The 26,732-nt window shown below is 38.8% G+C and overlaps 1 protein-coding gene across 7 annotated transcripts in view; it reads right to left on the reverse strand.

The window, feature by feature from the left end:
• The window catches only part of DISC1 (DISC1 scaffold protein), a 204,739-nt gene that overhangs the window by 34,706 nt on the left and 143,301 nt on the right, over nt 1-26,732 (reverse strand). For 6 of the 7 annotated variants that reach the window (XR_011140295.1, XM_068939028.1, XM_068939031.1 and 3 more), the window contains one exon: nt 10,966-11,026. Coding sequence is in view for 5 of the 7 variants with exons in the window: in XM_068939028.1 (XP_068795129.1) it covers nt 10,966-11,026 (61 nt within the window). In the remaining 2 variants the exon portion in view is untranslated. Of the gene's footprint in view, nt 1-10,965; nt 11,027-16,282; nt 16,363-26,732 lie in introns of all 7 variants that reach the window. The other variant, XR_011140296.1, reaches the window with a different exon arrangement.

A 26,732-nucleotide genomic window follows, 5' to 3' on the forward strand; every position in this document is an offset into this window, starting at 1 on the left:
ACAAACATACAACAGCAAAGACAGCTACAAGAAAAATTTTATAGACTTCCAGATCAAAATGCCACTGTCTATTCTCAGGAAGGAGGAATTGAGTATGACTGATGTTAATCATGCTCCTTAATTTATTAAGGCATGTGTTCATTAATCGGCTGTAGAATAATGGCTGCTGTGCTGTGACATACAAGACTTCAGCTGTCACAGTCATCACACAACATGAGTACCTGGCCAATATGTTTGTTTAGATAAATTTTACCTTTTAAATCATAACATACATTTCTGTTTGAGGCTGAGTAAGTAATGCCATTTAAATTATTCCTCTCCTTCAACTCACAATCAAGCTCATTCCTACTGTCCTTAACCTATCCAAGCAACTGCATTTAGACACGGCAAATAAGGAAACTTTTGAAGCGAAGATTAACTAAAGGGAAAAAGGGAAAATGAGGATCACTGTAAAACACCTGAATCCTGCCCTCCCCAGGAGGAATTTTTAAAGCTGCCCTTTAGGAGGCATGATATTTTAAGCATTTGCTTTAGTTAATAGGCTTGAAGCTGCTTCAGAGCACAACTGTCCTTCATTTTTGTCTCAGGCAAAGCAGTAGAGAAGAAAACATTCACAGAATGAAATTTTCATCTGCATTCATGAGTATCACTGATTAGCAAAGGGAAAAAATGGTGTTTGAGTTACAAATTCTCCATAAAATTCATATAATTCAATCAAATAGAAAGAGATGAGGAAAAGGGGAACAGAACAAGTGAGTGAAAAAATAAAGCAGAAAATGGTAGGTCTGCTCCAAAATAGGGAAATCTCAGTACACCAAAGCAGCAAAGTAATGCAGAATTATTTGTTCTTGATGAGGTAAGAGGTTGCAGCAGAGAGGACTATCATGACATTAATGAGTTTCAGCAGACTGCTGAACTGTAGCTTCACAAGCATGACTGACCAGCACCAGAAGAATGCAGTGTAACAAAAGGCATACTGAATAAGAAAAGATCCTAACAAAATATGCAATTACTAACCATCTAGAAAGGCTGTGAACTTTCAACATGTTTTTTTTTTTTAAGCAAGGTGCAATACTTTCTGTTTTTAGAAGGGGAGACCCATCCTTGCCCTCTGATGATTTTTGCTGTGCTAAGTATAAAATGAATGGAAGACAAAGAGCCTGGACTGGGGTGGGGAAAAAGCCTTTTTTATGAAGAAGCAGCAAAATCCTTTGTCACCTAGTCTCTGGCAATGCTGCACTGTAAATCTTTCTGAAGACATATGTTAGTTCAATAACTTGGAAAAAGCCAGAATGAAATCTGAGTTAGTATGGACAGAGAGTTACTGAAGGCTGTGTAACTGTGTCCTTTGCTTTTTCCAAAGTTTTAAAAGACACTGACAACTGGCCCTAAAGCTGACCTCCTTTTTTCTTCTGAAAAGCTCTAGTCTCAATGCTGAGATTAGATTTAAAAAGAATAGAGCTTTCACCTACTTCTCCTCATAAACCAATAAACCAATACTGTCATGTACCACAGTTCCCCCACCTAGCACTTTAAAAAAAAATAAAAAATAGAGAAATCAATATCTGTGACCCAACATTCCTGAACTGGGAGAACTGCCAAAAAGAAAAAGCTAAATTTGCAGTTCTTGTGCTCTTCTCCACTTTTTACCGTTTTATATAGAAGTTAAACATTCTTAAAAAAATGTTCTGGGCACAATATACACCAAATAAATATTGGTGTAATAATAACTCTCCAATAGGGCTTAAAGGGGAAAAATAGAAGTGCTGGTGTGTCTCCTTCCCCCAGACAACTGCTGGCCCCGAAAGCTTCTCCCTCACCCTGCATATTCAGAGAGACAAATTGGGTTCCCACACGCTGTGTGGGAATGCCTATTAGTTTGCATTTCATTATTCACAATTCTTTTTATTCAATAATATTTTGAGTGAGTGAACTTTCTCTCACTACAATATTATTAAGACAAGAGATTAGTGGGATAATAAAGAAGCTTGAATATAGTTTCTGAATAGTGAATGGAAGCAACTCTGCTTCCAACCATGCAACTCTGCTTCCAAAACCATGTGCTGATTTTGCTAAACTTCTCTCCTCCCAAGAAACATATTCAAAATACTATTTTTGTTCATAAGTCCCTACATTCTTGTGACTAGTAATGTAGCTGAAGTGATAATCCTTCAGTTCGTGATATCATATGCTTTCCACAGCAAATAAGCGCAATGAGATAAGTTTCTGTTTTCAGGCTGGAAAAGAGGATCAGGAAAACACGGGCCTTCTAGAAACAATAATCTTTTTTTCATGACAGTCTCTCTCATGTAAACTGAAAAATAAGGCAACTGAAACAAAAAATGCATCGTTCAGAATGAACAGAACTGATTCTCCAAAGAAAAGCGTTCCATCATCCCCATGTGAGTTTGGTGACACTGCAGTGCTTTTTAAATGCCACCGAAGCCATATTAAGTTTTTGCTGTTGTTACTCTCTGGAGGTTTTTGGGGAACCCCTCAGTAGCATAACACTACACAACATGTTCAAAACAGGCTGTTTTACTATAAGGAACAGAAGAATATGTTTGGGGCAGAATGCCTTCAGATGTCAGAGAAGTATGCAAATTCCTTTTGATTTTGCAAATCTATCTGATCAGTTATTTGCCATATCCACTTTCAGTAGCATTGACTGCTAACTGTGCTCCAGATTTTCAATATTTAAGATAGTCACAAAGGACCCTGTCCTGCAGCCCTTCGTTACAAGGGCAGGGAATGATTTCACTGACCTCCATGGGCTAAGGAGCACTCATAAGCAACAGCTTGAAGATGTGGGCAAACAGTTGCTGTGGGCAATGAAGGATTTCTTCTATGTAGTCAATACTACTTTAAAAAAAGAAAAAAATAGTAAAATGCAGACAGGAACACCGGATAAATCATAACCAGACAGGAAAAACTATCCAGGCACAAGCACACTCAGCCTTTTTCATGTGCTCTAAACTTCAAGACCATCAGCAGTATGAAACAGTGTCATGTTACCAAGTCCCTCCAGCGAGCTATGCTATTGATAGTATATACTGAAACTCAGTACGTTATAAAGGAGAGCTGGGACACATGGTATGTAAACTAACAGGATGAATAATGGGTGAAGAGAGAATGACTGCTTTAAGATGGTCTTGCAGTTTTATTTTCAAGTAAACTGGAATGGGGCAATTAATCCTGATTGGTCCTGTTATAGTAGGTGGCCCTTAGAACGTTGGCAGTCTTGTCTGAAGGGATGGAGCTCAGTGAAGATGAGATCTTCAGATGCACTAAAAACATTGCCTATCTGAGAGTACCAGAGATGTCCTTTAAACAATGCATGCTCCCTTCCCCACGTTTCTTCTGGGCTTCATCAGAGTAAGCAAGCACATGTATCTTTATACATAATTCTGCCTTTAGCATACAGAATCCAGGGCTTTCTGTCCCATACTTGCAAAAGATGAACTTGCAATGAAAGCACGTGCCTTGTCTAACAGCTCGGAAGCAAGCAAATTTCCTACATAGCGTGAAACGCTTCAGGTATCGCGGCATGCTAAAGCTCCCATCAACAGCCTTTCCTTCCACTGCTAGGCAGAGTATGAAAGGTAAAGTACCGCCAAGGATAGGGAAGCAAATATATGATCTGAAGAGAAAAGCATAAGAAACATTCACATTCTTCCCTCTTCTCTCACCCTCCATCCATCTATTTGCAATATGAGTAAGGTTGGATGCAATGGGTAGGAAGTAGAAGGAAGACCGCTTTCCACACACCAGTTCCATGGAGCTCTTGTTGACTGCTTTAATACAGCAGTCTGCCATAAGCAGCTCAGAGACGAAAGTAAGCTGCAGAGAGCGGCTGGATGGAAGATGTCTGACACGGTCTATGAGCAGCAGGACTTCTTTGGCTACATCGTGCTTCCATATGGCAGTTGCAGCTCTGGGGCAGGCAGCACTCCCCTTACACCACATGATATTTTGGTATCTCAGTAAATGCCAGTTTACTGTTTCTTGTGACTGGCGTGGATTTGCTGAAGAAGAGCCTAGGCCAGCAATAAAAGCAAATAGGTCGGCTAACGTATTGGAGAGGTCTATGAACACATCCCTTGAATCCTGGTTTCTGGAAGCCATTAAGACAAATCTGGCTACTTTCATGTATTCAAGTTAGACAATGATGCTAGCCTAGCTAGATACAGCCTAGGCTGTATCATTTTTTCTCCTGCAACAGCAGAAAGCTACCATAAATGCCCATTTCCAAGCCTATAAGACAGCACTTGCACTCCCTTCTCCATGAAATGATTTCAATGAATTATTTCCTTTGTATTTCAATAAGTAAACTTTCATAAGGGAAAAAAGAGTTACACTCAAGAGCCAAAGTCTCTAACAACTTCTTACTGCCTCCTTTAACTTCTACAACACTGCTTTTTTCCTCTGATGATCTGCTATGATATATGAAATGACTAAGCACCAGCAGTCTGAGGCTGCAATCAGGTTACAGCCACATTTGTTCTGAACTAGTCAAGTGACAATTGATTAAATGTCTTAAAAAAATCACTTACAGATATATAAGATCAGATGAAAGAAGCTTTGGGCTAAACTTCTGCTTTTTCAGTAATTGCAAGCGCAAGCAAGTTATCCTAAACACACAAAATTCCCTTCATGCTTCACTGAACAATGAGCTATACAAATGAGCGCACCTTACATCAGAATAAGATTCTGCCGCGTTTCCTATACTGTGCATCCATGAGGCGACAAAAGCCACCATTAAAATAAAAGCAAACATTGCTCAATAGAAAATAAGACAAGACATATTGCAGATGAGAATCAATTAAAGAAGAAAAGTTTTGCACACATTTGCAAAGTTACAAGGTGCTGTATCATTTAAAGATCAAAAACGGCAAAGCACAATCATTGTAATATTTCATCTTACTAGCAGGCATGCTTATTTCCCTGTTTTTGCAGAATAGCACAGAAAATAGCTCAATAACTGAGCTTTGCGTAATTGTCACCAGCTATTCTTAAAAAATATGACTCTCCCAAAATAATTTCATGATTTCTATCTGGGAATTAGAAAAAGCAACTAAAAAGTCCTGTTTTTGTGATGAATGGAAGTCACAGAATAATCTTTTGAGGCCTGGAGTACAGTACAATCACATTAAATTCCCTCAGCTCAAGAAATGTCATCTTTACACCGGCTGGTACAAAAAAAACGTTTCTAGCCTGAGGCAGTTGTAATAAGGGATTTAGAACCCATCACCATGTGGACCAGGAGATATACAGGAATGCATCACAGCATATAAAGTGTCTGCTGCTCACAATTTTGAAGCTGATGTTCTCACAGCTGTGTATGACTTGGACCAGCTAGAAAGAAAAAACGGACTAAATGAATCACTAGAAGTCTCTAGCATTTTGCCTAACCTGCATTTAACACTACTGCAGCAGAATTGTTGGTAAGCAAAATAAGATCAGGTAATTTTAAAACAAGGGATGAGATTGCGTGCTCTCTCAGACGCACAGTAGAAGTCACAGTCTTAGGGAAAGGTGGGCAAAGACAGCATTTCAGTTCAATCTGTAGACTACTGAGATACTACCACCAGCTGAAACAGCCCTCAGTGCAACTCAAGCAGGTCACAGGTTACACAAAAATTACTGCAGGCCATATGGCACTCCCAAGCATGTCCGCGCTGCTGTTTAGAGGAGGAGGAAAAGCTTTTCAAGGGCCTCACTCAGCAGCTTTCGCACAGCAATTCTCCTCTAGCAGACACTAGGCTTTCTACACAAGAATATACTGGACACTAACAGCGCATGATGAAATCTTACCCTTACAGATAGGCGTTTGTAGACTGCCAAAGAGGTGCTTTGCATTAAAATATTTGATAATTGCAAATTTATACTCATAGGCTTGGATACTAGACTGGCCTTCAAAGGCAGTATCAGACTTCAAATAGGGCGCTGAGCAGGAGCCTAAGAAGTTCCAGGTGGATATAGGAACCTCACCTTACTGTAGGAAATCACAACAGCCTTGAGAAAGGTTTAAAAGCCTAATTATCAAATTAGTGAAAAACCTAGCTCCTTCTGGGGTTTCTGCTGACACCTTTTCCATGACACAGCTGGCTCTTACCTCCTGAATGTGAGCAAAAGGATAAGTGATGGTCCCAAGATCTTTGGGTGGTTCTCACATTTTACTTACTCTCTGCCTCTTTCCCCCTCAAGATGTATTTTCTCCTGGGAAATGTTCCTTCACTGCATATCTATCACATCTATCATTAATTATTCAGGCTATGGTTCAGTCATAACTTTCATGTTAACGTGCAATGTCACCCAAAAAATATTTGGTATGCCACAAAACCCGGTTGTTAGATGGCAAATGTCAAATGATTCAAAGCACACAAATAGGAAGTCTTACATGACACTCTCTTGGAACAATTCTGCCACATTTACTCCATCTGCTTAAGAGTACAAATTTTCACAGATTATCAGTTTCTAATACATTTCACAAGGGCAATGCATTCCAAATATGTTTCTCTCGATATCTAGCAGATGGAAGCTTGAAATATATAGAGCATTGTTATCTCACTCTAAATCGGATGAAGCTGATTTGCATCAATAATGTTACTTAGTTTTCTTTGGCATAAAAGTCTCTCTTATTTGTTAAAGAAATGGCTTATTTCTTTCTCATATTGCAAGAACATGCAATTCATTGCAAGAAGCAATGAAGCTTCTGCCAGAGCAATATTCTTAATTATAATTTTTAAAATTCTGCCTTGGTCCACACATTTCTTTGGGTTCCTCCAGCTACCAAATACAGCTCTCATAAATCAGTTTGTTTGTCCACATGCCTCTCTCAAACCCTGTGTGACGGAAGGGAAACAGACTGAAGTTAGGACAGAGACTTAATGAGATACAGGGGGTTTGTGAAAAGTGACAGGCATATTTGCTCACTTCACATGGCTTTCATTGGTGAGATATGTAAGCTTGCAAATAATTCAGACAATGATGATTTTCCATGCAGAAATATATATTTAAAGTTTCTCATCCATTTAAAAGGCAAGTGATTTTACGGATACCTTCAAAATCAGGATAGTATTTACAGATCCTAAGTCTAGACTTAGATTCCCATATTTAAATACCTGAACAAATGTGACTTAACACTCACTCTTCAGCTCCATTGATTTAAAAAGGTCTTCACAGGTACCCTGCATCTTGCAAAATCTGGCCACTTTTACTTAGGTGCCTAAGCATTGCTTTAGGAGACAACATTTAAGCATGAAATTTCAATCTAAATCTTCTCCTTTCATGCCTTTATAGCACTCTTTCCTGTGCTCAGCTTATGACCTTCAACCATTTACAAATAGGCACGTGGCTTAAGCTCACTTATGACAGAACTTAGCAGTTCTTCCAAGAGTTGAATCATTAAAGCCCCCTTTAGCAATGATGACGATAAAGGCCCACAGCAGAGTCTTCACATGGAGCGGAAAGAAGTGAGGTCAAGAAATGCATTTTCTGGGGAAGAACAAGCGTCCCACATGAGAATGCTCAGCTGACTTTCAGTGAGATACACAGCTATAGGAAACTTCTTCTATGAAGTAATGTTTAAAACACTTGAGTGATGAGCTGAAGTTAGCTGTCTAAGATTCCTTACAATGAATACACTCATACAGACAGATGTCTTCACTGAACACAGCTCCTAACTCTGACCACTTGCGTATATAACCTGCTTACTAACAGAGGGAAGCAATTTGCAGTGTTTAAGGTGAAAGAGATGGCAGTGATATTTATAAGCTCAGAAACAAACAAACAAACAGCTAGTGCTTTGTTCTATAAAACCTATGAGCGGTTTAAAGTCTATTGGGGAATTGAAATGGGAGAGCCTGCAGAATATTTAACCATGTTATCTACTTTTTTCCTCGATAGATACTACCTTCAACAGATGTCAAGCCACTGCTCAGAATACAAGATCTATTTTAACAGGAAAAAGCAGCGTTCATCAGTACATTTAATAGGTGGTTAACCCTCCTTTTGGGGAAATTATTGCATAAAATAGATACTGAACAAATTTCCTTTTCTTTCAACGTGTTTTTTTCATTCTTCTTTCTGTGGGTGCAAGACTGTTAAAAGAGTACAGTTCTTAATCCAACAGGTTAACACTCTGCTAAAGTTACCTAAGAAAAAACACATTTTGTGGAAGGCACTCAAAAGTGCTGTAATTGGTTAACAAAAAGGCAGCAGGCAGGAGACAGACAGACTCCAGGGAATGAGCTAGGGGATGGCAAGAGGAATTTATTCCAAATTACACTCTATTTAAGAAAATAAACAAAAAAGAGGGAGAAAATTTTAAAAATAGATAAAATAGATAAGCGTTTTATCTTTAATCCTCATTAAACCTGCCCTGGTCTGAATTTTCATCATTAGGATAATCTCCTTTAGGATAAAGGTGTTCAAAAAACTACGTTTCTTGAAGGGTTTTGAATCCATGTTGCTTCCATCTGAAATATTACCCAGCAAAATGATAAGTTTCATCTGGGGAAAAGCTCCGGAAGTGTATCTGAATTCTTGTTGCACAGACTTAATCATCCACAGGTTTCAAAGGCATCTCTAAAGGTGCATCCATGCACCAGACGCAAATTTTACCTCTCCTCTACATGCAGACCTGACCCTTATTCTCTAAACTTTCCTTAGAGAGTCTTCCTTTAGCTTATGATACGTAAGGAGTAAACTAAGCATCTATACGAAAACCATATAAAAGAAAAACTCTCTTGCTAATGTACTTCTCAACAAGGGGAAAGAATTTTTTTTTAATAAAAGCTTATTTTTTTGTAATTACTCAAGCAGTAAAGCAGGTGGAGTTAATTATTTAAAGTCCAAAGAAGTTTTAAAAAAATCAAATATCTCTAACCACTTCATTCACATAAATATAAAAAGATTTTAAAGGTATTGTATCTTAGAGCGTCCTTCCTGGTAAAAACATTAGAGACTTTCTCTTCCTTGATATTAAAATAAATTTTTAGCTCCTAATTACTTGGGATAAACTATTTTTAGAATTGTGCCATTTGTACATACTGAAAAACTGTCACTGGTGCTGGAATGAACCTTCCCCATCTGTGGGAGCTTGGCCAGCACCGTTTTGTTTTTGTTTTTGTTTTTTAATTCTTAAGGGCAGGAAGGGAAATTTCAGAGGCTTGGCAATATTGCAACAGTCTGGAGTGCTAGAATATCCAGGCAGGCAGTTAGGGATAGAGAAGTTAATGGCAAGCCCAGAAGCGCACATTAAACACACTAGTATGGCTGCAGTGACGTACACACACAACTTGGACTTCATGCATTTGCGTCCTCAGCAAACGCAAGGAGAACACTAGCATTCAACTTTGAAGCCTGTCGGCCATTTGCAGTAGAAAAGCCAGACCAAATAGGCCCAGGTCTATATGGTACTAAGGAATGTATCCCTTGCATACAAAAGCAACAAACTGTATTACAACACCTGAATATTCTTAAATCTGCTGAGGAAAGTTTGAAGTGGTCAATATGGTCTATAAAGACATGTCTTAACTGCACTTGCTTCCAAAATATTGAATAATGCCAAAAAGAGGGTTTAACTTGTAACACGTTCCCAGAAGTGATGGTTTTCATGGAAGCAGGATGAATAGTAGAATGATGTTTAGCAAGCAAATTTCTCTCACAAGTACCAAAACTACATGATGAGGGAAAAGAGCACGCGGCAAGCTCATTAACAACACCCATCAACATGCATAAAAATGTGTTACACATTAAAATATTGATGTAGAAAAGAAAATTCCAGGTAGACAATCCAAACATTGTGTCAAAAGGCATAAATAAACAAATAAAAACCACAACTGCAAATCTATCTGATCTATTCTGTGCAGAAGAAAAAAAGGTCTACAGAGATTCTCCAAATGTTCAATAGTTAAAGAGATATTTACTTCACTCTGGGATCTGATACGTTAATTAAATCCACACAACCTAGAAATAGCAATACATGTTGCTATAGCTTATATTTTAATTTTTAATGGAGATTATATTTTTTTTAAAAAAGCAATCCAAAAAAGGACTTAAGTCATGTCTTACACTTAGAAATTTCAAATCTATATAGCTAAGTTGAAATCAAACATCGAGTTCAAAAGTTATTAAAGGAGGGTGGGTAGGCAGGACTCTAATCTAAAAATCCAGAACCCTCTCTTTACAAACACAATGAAAAATAGCAAGGATGACAACATTGTTAACAGTACTTGCTCAGAAACAGCAATGAGTGGTGTTAATGCGTCTTCAACCTACTTAGACACAAACTCCGTTGACAGACTATGAAAGATTTTTCTAACATAAATCCTTCTGCAAGCCCAAGCCCCCTCTGTAGAAGGTTAAATCGCAACAGCAGTGCAGCGTTTGGTAGCGACCCTTTCAGGAGCAGCCCAAACCTTATGGGGTGATCTAGAACCTACCTCACACAGCAAGAGTAAACGACAATCCTAGCAGTTATTCAAAAAAGAAATGTATAAAAATACAGGTACTCTGCTTTAGGATTACGTTTGTAAAATATCTACACTGTTGCCTTGTTTTTTATTTGGTGTCGAAATCCCCTAAATGGCATACGCAGGCTCCCTTCTCTGGCCATACCAGCAGCTCCAGAGCAGCATGATGCATTGGGGAACCTCCCCCAGCTCCTTCACCCGCACCTACTGGCAGGCTCATGGCAAAGCAGCTGCAACATGGCCATAAGCAGAGGTCGTAGCAACGACTATGGATTTCCAACTTTGCGTAGGTTTACATTCTAGAACAAATTTTGTGCTACAGTAATAGCATATAATAGAATAATAACAGAAAGAACAAATTGTTTCACTTTGAACTATTTTTGCTATCATTTCAATTGAAGTTCCAGCACATTCTCTTCTGCGTACCAATGCTGCTGTAAGAAACATTTCTAAGCTTTCAAAGGTTTCCACAATATGTCATCCTTACCTATGCAGTTTATCCTCCAGCATCTCCATGTATTTTACAGCGTTTTCTTTTACACTGGTCACTGCAAGACAAAATTCAAACTTAGGCAATGGTATAACTGTTTAAGCTTGTAATTTCTTTAAAATCAGCTCATGTCTCCTTACGTACAGTTTTACAGATATCACTTGAAGATGAGAATTCTATTACATTGTAGAATAGGCATACAATTCTATTCAAATTATACTGCAAATGTCAACTTTTTCTCTTGAAAGTCAATTGTGTATGTATTATATTAATATAATCTAGTAATCAATGTATCAGTAAATTAACCTCTCCGCTGTGCCAGAAAAACAGTGAGACTAACAAAGGCACAGCTTGCAGAAATTTCCTCTTGACGAAAAAAGCACAGCTAGGTCCTCCTCTTTACCTTCAGGAGAAGCTGCAGGTCTAATTTGTCAGTCCATGCACAGGAGTCCTTTAAAGCTTTAAGAAACTTGTGGTACCAAACTGATCAAACTACTTCTGATAGTACTGAAACATTGTGGAATTGGAAAAGCTACCACACAAAAATCTTAATACTTTTTCTTTTCTTTTTTTAAACTGCATTTGTAAGGATAGATATATCTTCACAACTTCTTCACTCAGAAGAAAAGCTAATAAACCACCTACTCAACATAACACAAAATAACAAAGCTGTTCTTTCAGACGATCCTTGGTACTCCAACTTGAGTACAAACGGAGGGAAACAAATCCCTTCTGGGAAAACGGAGGCATTTAAAGGATAATCATTTCACATTATAAAAAATTATTTTGGTCAATTTCCCTTTCTAACAGCTGATTTCCTACTCCAAGTCCAGTAGGACTCTTTATCAGTCAGTCCTTTTTACATTCGTAATAACTCACTGCACATCAATCTTATATACGGTTTACATGATGATACATTCTCAAGAGAATTGCTGTTCTTATGGGCAAAGTTTGGTGTATGGATCCAGCACCCTGTAAATCTACCCAATGATGTCCTCCTACTATATTCTCTACAATGATTTATCCTCTTTTTGTGGAAGATAAGTCATTAAAGGGGCAAACATTTTAACCACCCCAAATGATATGCCCACTTGGGAGGAATGGCACCAGTATGCTGAGAGGTTTTAGTGACTGGCATTCACAGTTTTTTGATCCTGAGACAGTAATATACTTATGTAAAGCCCCCAGGTACAACTAACACTTATCAAACGTTCCATGTGTAGCTTACTTTCTGCTTTTATTTTTCCCTCCTTTTCTTCCTCCCCCCTCCTCCAAATATAAAAATTCGCACGCTAAAGTCTAACTTGAAATCCTGGCACAGACTGGATCAGTTGTTCTAAAGTTGCATACACACTCACTCATACACTTCCCGCATATATATATTTTTATATGCATACACCACACACATACATATATATATATGTACACACACACATATATACATATACACACACACACGCAGAAGTTTGTTAACTGAAACTGCTTAGGTAATACCATTACCAGTAACCATCAAGGTCAACTTAACATCAACTCTGCAGAAGGAGGCGTTCACCTGGTTAGACAATATTCACGCAGCTTTCTGAAGCAGTTTGCATGCCAACAGCAAACACATGACGCATTTTGCAAAGCTGATAAAGGGTTACTTTGTTTGTTTGTTTGTTGTAAGAAATAGTTGTTAGATCAGTTAAACCAAAGTACCCACCCGGATATTCTGGAAAACACTACAGTTTTGTCCATGACATCTTTAATCCAGATTCACTATCAAAACAGATTCTACAACACAACAGCTAATCTGGAGCCACGAGGATTAGGGAAGGTTACATTGTATGTAGACAGCTGTGAGAGTCATGTATACCTTCACCATTCCACCTCACTACCAGAAGAGTGCTGGTGAACGTTATGCAAAAGGTTATACAAGGATTTTTGCAACAGCACTGTAGACTAAATAAGTTTCTTTACCCCGCAGCAGAATTATATAACAACAACAAGGCTTAGTAAAAGTTCCTGGTTTTATTACCACTCTTTTATTCCCTATGCCTCCTGTGAAACTCCAGAGAGCCTGCACAATTGTAAGTCTTCCTTTAATGAGATACTACAGTTTTATATAAACTAAAACCAGTTTTCCAAAACTCCCTTTCTGTCAATTGCCAATGCGTCGACCTGAGGTTCAGCACATACTTTGATAACAGATTGCCTAAAGGTACATAGCTGCGGTACTTTCCATTCTCTTGCCATTGTCGTAATATCCTTGAACACGAGCTGTTACAACTCACAGGCTTATTCTTTCTGATAATAAAGTCAGTAGGTATTATAAATTTCTGGAGAGGGATGAGAAGAGGTGGAGAATCTGTTTCACACTCACTTTGTTTCTAACCGATATAGTGACTTCTTATGTTACATGAAAGATAAACCTTGCTTTCAATTTCTCCTGCTGTGCTTGTCACTTTTTAATTGGGTATGATCTGATAGAGTAATTCTCACTTTCACAGATCATTCATGCCCCTACACGCAGTTTTACAGTGCCCTTGAAGCACATAGCTTAATAAATCAGCATTATTCAATGACAAAAAGTAATGGACAACAATGCACCACTAGTCAAAAGTAGGTCACTTAAAAGCTAACACTCATTTGGAAATCACCTCACATCACTAAATTGTACTCTCTCCTGCCAAATGTTTTAACTAAATTAGAAGAAACGCAAACTTAGCTTCTAGGAGAGAAAGCTACCCAGACTAGTTTTGTCTCCTTGCCTTCTTGTGCATGTAATTGAAAGAGCTGTGACCTGGAGATTTTCCTTGAAGGAAAATCCTGCTTAAAAATTCTATGGAAGTTACTCTCTTTGTAACAAATGGCAAACAGCATTGCAACAAGTACACAAATACTTTCGTGTTTCATATCATATATTTGAAATAGAAGACAAGCAACAAATTAGCAGGTTTTTTGTGCTAATTTAATGAATCTATTCAGCAACACTTCAAAGCAAGAACATGCAGACTGAAAGCTCTGCATGCTTTAAATCTCACTAAAGAAGTACTAGATGACAGACAAAAAATAATAATTTATGAGATTTTCTTCTGCATAAACATGCCAAATGGTTTATTTTTATATTTAAGTGAATTGGATTCATTTTTCCATCAGTTCTCTGAAGATTCACATGCTTAGCTCATATTGGCCTTGAGGGGAGTTATTAAAAAGTATAAATACCCATGGAAGATCAGACACCAGGCTGTTTGCTAAGATTAAAAATAGACTTTTCCTGTGAAGTCTTAACTGAAGAAAAGTGATTCAACATTTCTTTTATTTTATCATATAATCTTCTTCCTCCTTACTGCTCCAAACAAAGTCCAGTCTTACGATCAGTCTTAGTCAGATGGAGCTGAGAGTCACCCATGAACTTCTGTGTCCTCAAAATACAGTTAGATTCTTCAAAAAACTGGCACCCAACATCACAGCCATTTTAAGTGATAGCCTACAGGTCTGTAGTACTCCATCAGACAAGTGAATAGTCTGATACCTTGAGTAGCAGAGATAAATTTGCTTTTCATTCTAAAAGCCTTTTTTGGGGGGGTAAATGTTCATTTCACACAGTAAAGAATGATCCATGGCCTAAAATCAAAGGGTAGAGTAGCTGAAATGGCTGCTAACAGATTTGGACTCAGCACGAAGAGAACTGCCACTCATTACCTGCCTACACTACAAACCTCTAACCTATACAATTAGTCTCTGTCTTCCATAACCATTACATTCCTTTTCAAGAACTTTATTAGTTAAGTAAAACAAAATTCCTCCTAATTTCAGTGAGGTTTTGCCTGACTCAAGGATCTAGGGTGAGATTTGGCTCTTTTAAAGAGTGATATAAAAATAAATGCAACTGCATGGACATGGATGGACCTACACGTGTTAATCACAGAAGACAGACTTAGGTGTGAACAAGGCTGACAGATTTCTGTTTTTTAAATGTAGACATGATTATTAATGCTAAAATAAAAAGAAAGCAGCACATCTTTAGTTAAAAATATCTGATCTTCTCCATAGTGGAAGATGTGCTGTATTAAATGTGCGAAGTTATGGTCTGAAAAACAGTGGAAAGGCTTCAATATATTTAAAGGTTAACTTGAAAAGCCAGTCAAACTTCGTGGATGACATCTCCACTCCTCAACTACATGCCGATATGATTTATCAAATCAAGGTAACATTAACAAGATTTCGGATGACAGAGAAATAAGGAATTTTGCATCTTCCAGACAGCAAGCGAAAAACCCAAAGAATAAGCTCTGAGTAAAGAACAACTGCCTCCTTCCAGTTCATTATTCCTGGGGAACGCAAGTAAAAAGAAGAGAAAAGGCTAGGATTAAAGAGAGGAAAATAGGTTGTTCAAGAAAGACATGCAAATACTCCAACAAAGCTGACATTCTGGGTCAATTCAATCAACCAAATTCTTTTCTAGTTCACTAATTATCTTCCAATAATGAAGTAAATACTGCGATGTGTAGTTACAACCTGTCCCTTCCAGTGATTGTGCTTTCTTCTAAGGAATCCACTAATCCTTTAAGCACCATTATTGAGAAGTACAGAATTAGTCTATAGAAACTGGTGTTATCAGAGACGAGGAGGCCAAAATTTAGGAGACCTGTCAGTGGGTTGGCTATTCCATGAACAGAAAGACTATGGAAAGGTGAATGGTAAAAAAGAACATTGGTACCAAACATCTATGATATTAAAGCTCCACATTTCTTCTGCTGGGGCTGTACCATGTGAATGCAGCAGAGCCGCACTACGTAATGGCTGCTAGGTAGCCTGAATTCCTTTGGATGAAAGAGAGTCTGCAACAACTGCCGAGGTAGAGCTGGGTGCTTTGGTAACGTTGATTTTATCATAATCCCACAAGAGGACAGCGGGACTCTCAGGTATCTATTGTCGCATGCCACTCTGCCGCTCTTGCAACTCCCTGAGGGAGGCAGTATGTCTCATCTTGCCCATATGAAGATTTCTGCAACCAGCTTTAAGGTGCTTCTGCAGCCCTAGATAGACTACTGTCCCGACACAGTGGGGCAAATCATCTCATACATGAAAACAAAAAAAATAAAGGATCTAGCACCACTGCCATACAATACTTTGCTCACTCTTACCTTAAAACCTCATGGCACACTACCAGCTTCCACTTCATACCCTCAAGCTTTAGGCTGGGGGGGGGGGAGGGGGGGGAAGTAGCAATAAAAATACATGAAAAAAAATAAAGAAATGTAAAACTGGCAGAACACAGGACAGCGCATCATTTTCCCACTACAGAAGAAGTACGGAAGAAACAACTCACCTTCCTTAAGCTGTTCCTTCTGGCGTTGTAGATACAGTAGAGGTCTACTATTACCTTTTCCTCAAACACGTGGGGACATCCTAAACAGAAGGAAGAGTACAGTCTAACCTCCGGTCATGCTGGAAGTGGGAAGACACTGTAGTGCCAAAGATAACCAGCCCTCTCTCATTAGCAGACCCCAGAAAGGCCAAGCAGCAGCTCATGTGGAGAGACGGCACAGTTTCACACATAGCAGAAGCAGCTAATGAATGGCCTCTTTGATTTTTCAGTGAAGGATCTCCATCTGCTTGTCCCTCTGCCCCCTCAGCTCCCAACTTATTTTCAGCTGGCTTAATTTGCAGGCTTTGTGCAACTTAATGAATTTTGAGTTGACACTTACATCCACAATGAATGAAGTGATATCTTGACTTTGATGTGAAAGATTACATCCAGATATATATAGGTGTAGAAATTACTGATTTCAACAGAGGCCAGGTCTTGCTCTCAGGTTAGATGTCAGAGTAGATAAAAGATACAGAAAAATTTAACAATAAACAGAAGTTTGACAAAGAAATAAAAATATGTAAACTAGATCTTACAAAGATATCTTACAAAGGTGCTAGCAGCTCTGCTTGTAATAACTTACATATCTGTCTTTCTGGGCATGGCATAAAAGACTTGCAGAGCAGGAAGAAGGGGAGGGAAAAAAAAGCACCCTGCATAAAAAGGCACATTTGAAAAACTGACATTCCCAGAAATTACCTTCTCAACCTTCTGCATTGTATGTGGTACTTTTCATGCAAAGAGAAAGGTGACCCTTTACGTTCAGTGATGATAAAATTGCTTAAACTGAAGGGAATTACCATAGCTTCATATGGATTTTAAGCTTCTTTCAGATTTCTATAAAATCTAGCAAGCCAGACACATGGTAGTTCTTCCTGTGCTACATGTGGGAGACAGCAGGGGAGAAAGGCAAAATTACTTTCTAAATACTTTCAGTAAATAATCTGCCTTTAAAAAAGCCAGCTCAAATTTTAAGAATTGGTTTATTATTCAGTATTCGAACAAGTGTACTGCTTCTAAATTAAAGAGACTGTAGGTGACATGTTGGGACAACAGTGACCAGAGCACTGAAGTTGCGTGACAACAGACTTCCCTTGATATTTTAAAAGGATATATAAAGCGTAGGGAGGGAGATCAAGGCACAGAGTTATACAGTGATTAGTGGAAAACCACCCACCTGTCCAGCCACAAATCTCCTCCAGGCTTTCCAACCGAGCTCTGCCCTGCGCATACCACCTCTCTGGTAATCACAGGCCTTACACAGATACAGAGGCCTTATCACGTTTGGTTACTTTTTCACATGTGATGCAAAAACTAGAGATGTTCCATTTGGGGTACACCAAACGGATCTTTAAATATGATGCAAATCTGGAAAAAAACATACGGGCCTCTCGGTGTGCTTAGCACCTAACGGTAACCTTCTCGGTTTTGGGAACCTGAACTCAGCTCCAAATCTCTGCCTTGCATTTCTAACATAAATAAGCCACCTTCTCCCAGAAAGGTTTGCTTTTTTACAGACAGGTTTTTAATTATTTCAAGTGAGTTAAGACATGGGATCACACATATCCTTTAGCTTCAGTGTGACTACACAGCACTGCTTTGGAGTTATGCTGGAGATCAACCCTCAGGAACATTCTCGAGGGACTGAGGCTTTTGAATTTTCCTACACATAACATGAGGTTTGAGTTTTACTCTCCGCTCCCATCACATGCATGGGACCCTCCTAACTTCTTTGCTAGCCTCTCTCCAGCCACTCGGGCCACTAGATACCTAGAGCAACCTATAATCATCTGTCAATGCATCTTAATGTTAAAAGGGTCTTGTCCTTTCCAAAAAACACGAGGGAAGTTTCCTTTCACTCTCCGTTCCATTCTCCACTGAGCAATGGGAAAGAAATGAAGGGGGGGGGGGGGCGCAATCAACCTGCATCATCTTCTTGCTTTCTGCTGCCTGATTCTTCTCTCTGCCTGTTCCTTTGCTGACCGTCTGTTCATTCCCCCTGTAATAATTTCTAAAAACCCCTTTCCTTTCTCTCATTTCTCCTTGCAAAGCAGAGGCTGGGTATCAAGAAGAGCCATGTGTCCAGTTTGGCCTCTGTGCATTGTCAGCAGCCACAAGAATTCATCTGGAAACCATTACACAAACGAACAAGGCAAACAGACTTGACATGTGCACAGGCACCAAAAGAATTAAAACTTGTTACTCATATTGCCACAGTTTTTTTCCAGAAAGTAAGATTTATTTCAACACCATTAGATAAAACAAAAGCGCCCAGAATTAACTGTTCATAGAACTATCCAATACAAACAACACAGAACAATTAGGCTATATTGAGAAGCTAAAGCTCCATGACAATAACTGAGAACACCTAATACCTACATTATGAAAAGACAGAACAATTCAAAATTTTTTTGTCTGAGGAACAAAATAAAATATAAGTGAAATCTTAGCTTAACTTTTGGCCCACCAGGACACCTCATTGATAATAGGGATGATTCAGCAGGATATAGGAGGTATTTCACAGCAGTTAAATAATATCAAGGCTTCTAAAATATACAGTAGCTGTTCTAAATTCTTCTCACAGTGGCTGTTCTGCTGAACTTAAATATTCAGTATTAACGATTTAGACCATGAATTGCAACCATAAATGTTGTTGAATGAGTAACCTACTTTGGCTTTTACATTGAACTCGCAAAAGAAAAATAGTCAAAGATTTCTTTAAATCATTTTAACCCCTCCAGAAATTTCTCCCAAACAAAAGGACTCCACAGAATCTCCTGCTAGTCTTAATATTGCTGGTTATCTTTTCTTCTGCTAGTTACATCTCAGCTCAACACGTTGGCTAGTCAGGCTATACCATCTAGTGGCACCCACACACAGGCAGTCCACAGCCAGAGTATAAAATATGTTTTGCATTGCAATAAATACAATCATTTAATGCAGAAAATGTTTGTGTACAAGACTTTATGGAACATAAATGCAGCACAGCAGCGCAGCCAAAACCAAACACGCAGAATTTTCTCCCAAATGCTGCCATGCTGCCTCTAAGAGAGATGAAAGAGAGAGACAAGCACAAACATAAAACCTTTGAAAAGTGACAAAGACGAAAAAGTGCGCTAAACAAGGCCAACGTTAAAACTGACAAAGAAAAATGATAAATACTCATCTTCACTCCAGTAGAACAAATGGCTACTAAGACATCAGTTCTTCAGATTATTTTAAAGAAAGAACAGTGGAGCTCAAAGGTACGTGCTGAAGGTTAGAAGTAATAGCTATTGCAATAGCTGTGACAAAAAGGAACATTCAGCATTGCAAGCTATTTTTAACAACCTTGAAATGACATCAAATAAAGCAGCGACTTCCTACACCATCACTTACAAAAGAAAAGTACAAATAGCACTAACTTGCATTTTTGTACTGCTATTCTTTCCAGGGATCTAGAACAGGTCTTTGAACCATAGCATACCCACAGAAAAGTAGCAAAAAAGAAAAGCAGTTTTTAGAAAATAGCTGACAATCAGTGGTGATGCAGCGAAGAGGAAAGTTTGTCCCACATAGCCTGATGCACTGCAGAAATTCCTTATAAACCAAACCACTTGGCTACTGCTGGCTATACCAGGCATGTTTCCTGCAACGCAATTACAGGGCTCCTAAACATGAAAAAATGTGAAGCAGCCCAGCACACAGGCTGAGCAGAGCCTGTTCTGTACTCATTCCAAGTACAAGAACTAAAGCAGATATCTTTGGTATATCGCTTTTCTTAATCCCTAATAACCTTCGTCCTGACCTCCTTACTCTGGTTGTACGCAACCTGGACACAACTGCTCATGAGTTTCGTGAAGCTCTTCAGTTACCACCTAGTTATACTTGACACATTAATGTAAACATGCTGCTTTTGACCATGAACATGCAGTCATGCCTAAAAAGCATCTCAGCTACTAATATTTTAAAACCAGAATAGGGATTTACAAAATGCAGTTGGGAAAATTGCAGAAGTTGAGCAAAGGTAGCTACAAGATGTAGCTACAAGAATACGTGTACCTAGCACCCACACTAATTCTGAAAAAGGCAGAGTCACCGATACAAGTGCACACTGTTAAGATATTTTTTTTTTAACTGCTTTCAAGATAAGACCGCTAATTTAATCGGTTGACTTTAAAATAATGCTTATGGTATAAAATCATTATTGCTTTGTCATTAACATCCCAGTGCAAAACTGTAGCAGACTAGAGCTCTTGAAAGAGACAGTTTATCACTAAGTTAAGGTGGCCTCAGTGAAGGGATTTCTCACAGATAAGTACATTTCATAAATGAGTTGAACATAGCATTTTCAACTGCACAATAAACAAGGGATTCCAATGTCATTCCAATGGAAGATAAATCCTGCTACAATGCAGATTACCATGTAATTTCCTCATGTGTTATTCTGCAAGATATTTTGTATCCTTTTTTCTTGACACCCTTTCCTGTCATCAGAGGCAGAGATAAATCTATACTTTCCCCTTATCAGGATAAACTATAAAATATTTGAGTTGGCTGGTAAGCTTTTTGCCAAAAGATGATACTTAATTTATACTTTGCTTAGAGAGATGCTGAATAAAGCAGCCCTATTACCAGTTCAAAATCTTCTTCTAGATTGAAGTGGACAGTTTCTGCACCAATAGAAAATCCCTTATTTGAATTAAACCAAAGACCTCTGTATGAGAAACGTCCCTAAAAGAAGAGAATTAACGACCTTGCCCTTCACACGATGTCTCAACATTGCTATGTAAGTAGGATGAGTGGATTCATTCTTCTAAGCAGCATAATGCTTAATGCAGTGATTTCATATTTTTGTTTTTTGCACTGAAAATACGCACTTCTGGTGCAGCTGGCCCTTTTTCTGAATTTTCACGATAATTTTCTTTTCCGTACATTTTGTTTGCCATGTTACAAGATCTCATACCCTAGCTGTCTCCCTCTCTGGCTCCTAAGTCTACAGAGTCTCTCTCTCTTCCATTTTCCTCTTCCATTCTTCTATTTTCTTTCCTTATCTGACTTTCAAATTCCTCTTTTACAGTTCCTGCCAGCCTTCGTCCTTCACTTAAGCTGTAAATCATTCACTACCACAGGGAATTTTACTTCTGGTTTCGCTCTTCATACCAACCTTGCAGTGTCTAACTTACTGTGAGGAATGAAAACTTCTAATACTATTAGGAGTCTAATAAGGACTCCCAAGCTGGTAATTTGTGAACACTTTACCAGTCATTCTGGCGATTTTGAAACAACTTCCCAATGGCTGACATAGGCACCTCCTACAGTAGTTTAATTTAACATGTTCTAATACCAAATGTTCTTTAGGTTTAAATTCAGATGCTTGGTTGGTTTAATCTTCATGACCCAAATTATTTTTCAAGTGACACCTGGAAAGTTTTAATATCTTAAGTTTTAAAAAGATGGACTACAGGTCCAACCTCGGAAACTTCACAGTACTAAACTTCAGGACATCCCCAAACCCATGGTGGTAGCAATGGCAGAAGTCTGAGGCTGCACCAAAATGCACACAAATAAGGTTTTGTGCTTCCTCCCTCACTTTTCTCTTCTTACTAAGGTGCGAGAGCAGCAATAACTCCTACTTCAGAGCTGGCCACTCTCAGGATAAAATAATCTGCTCTTCAGACAACATACAGCTATTTCTCATCTACTTCTTCATGGAAAAGGTGGCGAGGTAGATAGAAGCATCCCAGGCCACCAGCTGGACCACACCAGCCTTGCACTATGAGGCCTAGGCTCACAGCCCGAACATGAAGAGGATGCCTTGTGTTTCCTACTCAGGTATCTGGTCTAATTATTGGGCTGTTAACAGTACAGAAGAGGCAGTCTGCCCAGGGAGAGATTTTAGCAGTGCCAGAAGGGGAAATGAATGGCCTCAAATAGGAAAAAAATCATAACGAAGAGCAGGTTGAAAAGTGATTGCTGGAAGAAATGAGCCCAAGGGAAGCCCTACGACCCTTTGGTCTGAGTTGGCCTGCAGCTGATGAGCACATTACAGCCCCCTTTCTAGAGCACTCAGTTCAAGTCTGAAAAGAGTGCTACAGAGCACTAGCCTGCACAACACTTTTGCCATTGAGCTGCCTGGTTGCTTGGCTGATTGACTATGATATGTCAGTTAAATAGTGGATTGCCTGTTTTTTTTTTTAAATTGCATTTTAAACTCTAAGCACTCTGACAACCTTTAATAGAAGTGGACTTCTATCAGCCTCTATGTTCATGTTAAGTTGAGGAATATGCAGCAGTTAAGCTGACCTTTAAGGTCTCGCATAGATTTTGCTGCTCACATCTAGGCAAACTGTAAAAATAGGAAGTGCTCACACAGCAATGCTGCCACAGAATTAGACTGCAAGAAGCATTTTCAAAGCTGTGTTTGTGCATTTTAGCCGTGAAACTTCCAGTAATATCAGTAGGAGTCACACAGCTCAATCCCCAAGCAACACTTCTGGAAGATGATTTATATTTAAAGGGGGATTAGAAGAAAATGCTTCTTACACCATTCTCCATGTAACATCATAAGCCTTAGATTTGGAGAAATACAGAATCATTCGGGAGAAATAAATGATTCACTGGGTATCAAGTTTTCCATCCAATTAGGTTGGGCAGCTATGCACATACCCATGCTTCACCTCCCTTTCCACAGAGTGTATATATTAAACACAAGTTAAGACTTCTGAGTTTTCAACTTTGTTGATTTTACATTCCTTTGGGGATTTAAAGTACTATTTTGTTTAATTATTTTTCCTCTACTCATCCACAATATTGAATGACAGTAATAATGAGCTCAGAATCATTGTACAAATCCCAGTAGGAACCATTCATAGTTTGTTAATAGGACATTATATTTGCATTACCAAGTTCAGTTCAAAGCACGTTGTGTAAGTTAGCTCCGAGGGTTACTACCACGAATCTAAAACCAGAATATCAGGTCAATTAGCACAGCCCTAAAGCACATTAATTTGGGTGAAAACATAAAGGGTATGATTAAAATTCTAGGAAATCCTCTCCCTTCTTGGGCTAACAGCCTCCAGGAGAAGTCTGCTTTTGCCTCTGGGAGAGGCCAGAATACCTCAGCTCACACAGAGCAGCCTGATGCCAGTAACCCTGATTGCTGATAAACAGCACTAGCCTGTTCCAAAGGGGGAGAAAAATTAACTTTCAGGAGAAGCGGAAATCTTTAGGATTCCATGGAAACACTTTCTTCCCCATCCAAATTAAAAGAACAGGTGCAGGAAAGTTTGGAGGATCTGAGCGCTTAACATAGAGGGTATTTCTTGCATGAAAATGCAAGTAACACAGAAAAGGCTATGCAGTTTCTACCACAGAGATAAAATTGGCACAGCCAAGCCCACAAACACAGACCAAAAATTCACAGTTCAATAAAGACGGGAGGAGGCCTGCAACAAATTAGGGCAGGGTATTCCCAGTAACGTGCACACCATGCACATTAGGTTCACTTACCTGTTGGGCAAACAGCTCATAAATACACACACACACACATGTATATATCTGAGGAAAAGAAAAGAAAGGGCCAAAGGAAATTAACTAGCCTGGTATAAACCCTCTGCTCAACTCAACCAAGCCATCAAGTCAATACATTACATGGCTATACCTGAACTCAGTCAAAGATGGTGTAGAGATTTCTTGGGTAGTTTTGCAGCTAGCTTCTGAAATTTTAGCTAGATTATGGTCTTACAAACAGCTTATTTCATAAATGCTAACTCATAATACATTATTAATTCTCTGCAGAAATGTACTCAAAGTAACTGCAAAGAGGCTTGATGACTTCAAAAATTATGTAATCTTAAAAAGAAACACGGGATTTGAGGTTACACAAAAGAAAACGTTCAGCAGATGGGTTTCCTAGTCCACAGCATAAGAATGGTCACTCCTTATATGCCAAGATGGACATAGCTGTGACACAGAGTAGGATTTTATTACTAAATAAATCCTTCCTTCCTTTGTACCACATACACAACATTTAGCCACTGTCCAATAGATCTATAGTGGCAGAACTCACTAACGCTTCTGAGAAGCCCTGGAAGAAGTGACTGTGATGTATGCAGAACCAGCGAAGTAGAAAGTTGTTTAAAAAAAAAAAAAAGGGGATACCAGAAAACAAATTTGGATGTTTGAGTCAAGTACCTCCGACGTTTCTGGTTCCATGAACACGAGCAGCTAAATAGCTGGAACTTCTTGGTGGATGAAGCGGTGAAAATAAAGAGATTTGTCTGTATGAGACACTACACAAGCTTTTGGGGAGAGAACAGCACACAAACACGTAACAGATTCCATCCCACCTGCAATGCAAACTGATGCGTGAAACAGAAAACAGGCTTTTGGTGAATTATAAAGAGTGGACAAGGATTTATGAATACACAGCTTGGGAAAAGACACTTTATATAAAGGTCAGTAACAAAAGAGAGATCAGAAATTACAGCTAAACTGGAAGAAAATGAATATATTGTCAGAAAACAAAAAAAATAGGCATGTATCAGAAAGTAATCACTATAAGATGCCTACTACCACATGAAACTCAACAGCAAAAAACAGATAAGCAAGAATGTCCAGAAAAGGAAAAGTTATTTGGTACAATAAGTGCTTCTGAAACCAGGTAGAGTTTCACAAATCAATAGACTGCTTACTATATCTGTCTGTTTAGCAGAACAGGAAGGTGTAGATTAGCTTTAGAAGTATTAGATTACAAGCACAAATGAATTTGCAGAGGCAGAGAAGCAACATATTACTTCGAGATTCTGTTGAATCTGTGATGAAAATTCTGCCTTTAAAGGATCATTCAGCTGAATCTGAATTCTCCAAATTTCCTCAGATCAACTCATGAGTTATTTTCTTTATTTCAATTACAGCTGTTGGTTTCCATTTCCTGCTCCTTTTCATCAGATCCTTGATGGCTAATACTTCTTTCATCAAGCTTTATATCCGTTAAAGAGGTAGAGAAACCACTCAACATTTTATTCTGCAGAAATAAAAGACTTCACTATTCTGCATTTTTGTATCCACCCAGAAACATCCATTAGAACTTGCCGTATGACAGATACAAACACACAAACGTACAGGAACTTGTGTCAGACTTTTCTTCAAGATGCATCTGCTGAGGGACAGGACAAGCACAGGGGGGGAAAAAGCTTCTCTCTTTGCTTCCTCTGTGTTTCTCATGAGACTGTCAGTCCACTATTTCTTCCCTAATAATATAATGGTGTAATCATTATTCTTAATTATGTATTATTCCAATTTTCAACATTTTTATGAGTAAATTACCCAAAGAGAAAGGAGATGTCCAAAGGGGAACCATTCCCTAAGAAAACGCGTTTGAGTAGTAGCAATTAAATCCTGACATTCTAAAAAGGTGTGAGGCAGAACTGCTTCATAACAATTCATCCCATATGATCCCAGAGAACCTACGATTTTTTAAATTGCTTCAGCTTCTGTGGCCTTCCTGGCAGCTATTTAAATAGGGTGCAGCACAGCAATCATCAGCAGGAAGTGAATACTGCTTCACGAAAATTGAAAGTGGCATATGTCAACAAAGAAAAACATAGCTGCCTAAATTTGATTTGTGCCATTACACCCTTGCTCAAAATGTATTCTCGAAGGAAGTTCTGTAACATGAGGACAACTATGATTCTTTGAAAAACAGTAACAATTTGATGTACCCATAATTGTTTTTTTCAAATTCTGAATACTTGCTCTCGCAGGAAACTGGATAATCCGAAGGAATTACTGCCAGCTGAACAAGTCAAATAGACAACAGGGGGTTGGGTATGGTCATTTCAGAAAATTCTGACACCTCAACTCTTACTATATGAAGTTACCACCTCTTCCTCCTACATCTCCTAATGATTTCTTAAAATCCATTCTCAACTTTTTGAGGAGCTCTCCTCAAAACATTTTCCATCCTGCCTTTGGCTCCTACCTTTGTCATTCATTTTTCATTTGAAAAATAGGAACTTCTCACTTGTGAACTAAGGATCAGGAGCCTGGTCAGATGTTGATCACCAGGCTGGTGCTCGAGCAGAACAACCTGGCAGGACTCAAGCCCTCCTGCAAGTGAACAGTGCCACCTTCTGATCCACTTCCACGCGCTCCTGAAGCATGCCTGCCTTGGTCCTGGAAGCCAGCCATGCATGTAATGACTTCACCGGATTCAGATGGCAGGGTAGACCTGCCGAGCTTGCACTGTGCAAAGAGGAGCGGAGAGGCTGACAAAATGAAGTAGAACAGAAAGAATCCCTTACGTAATGGCTTCTGTTGCCCTGCCATGAAAATCACCTTGTATTCTAGCAAGAATTGTCTCTAAGAATCATGTTTGATTAACCTTTTATCTTCTGGCTTCTGAAACTGGTTAATGGGAAAGGCT

Source organism: Struthio camelus, chromosome 3 (assembly GCF_040807025.1).
Source record: "Struthio camelus isolate bStrCam1 chromosome 3, bStrCam1.hap1, whole genome shotgun sequence".
NCBI lineage: Eukaryota > Metazoa > Chordata > Aves > Struthioniformes > Struthionidae > Struthio > Struthio camelus.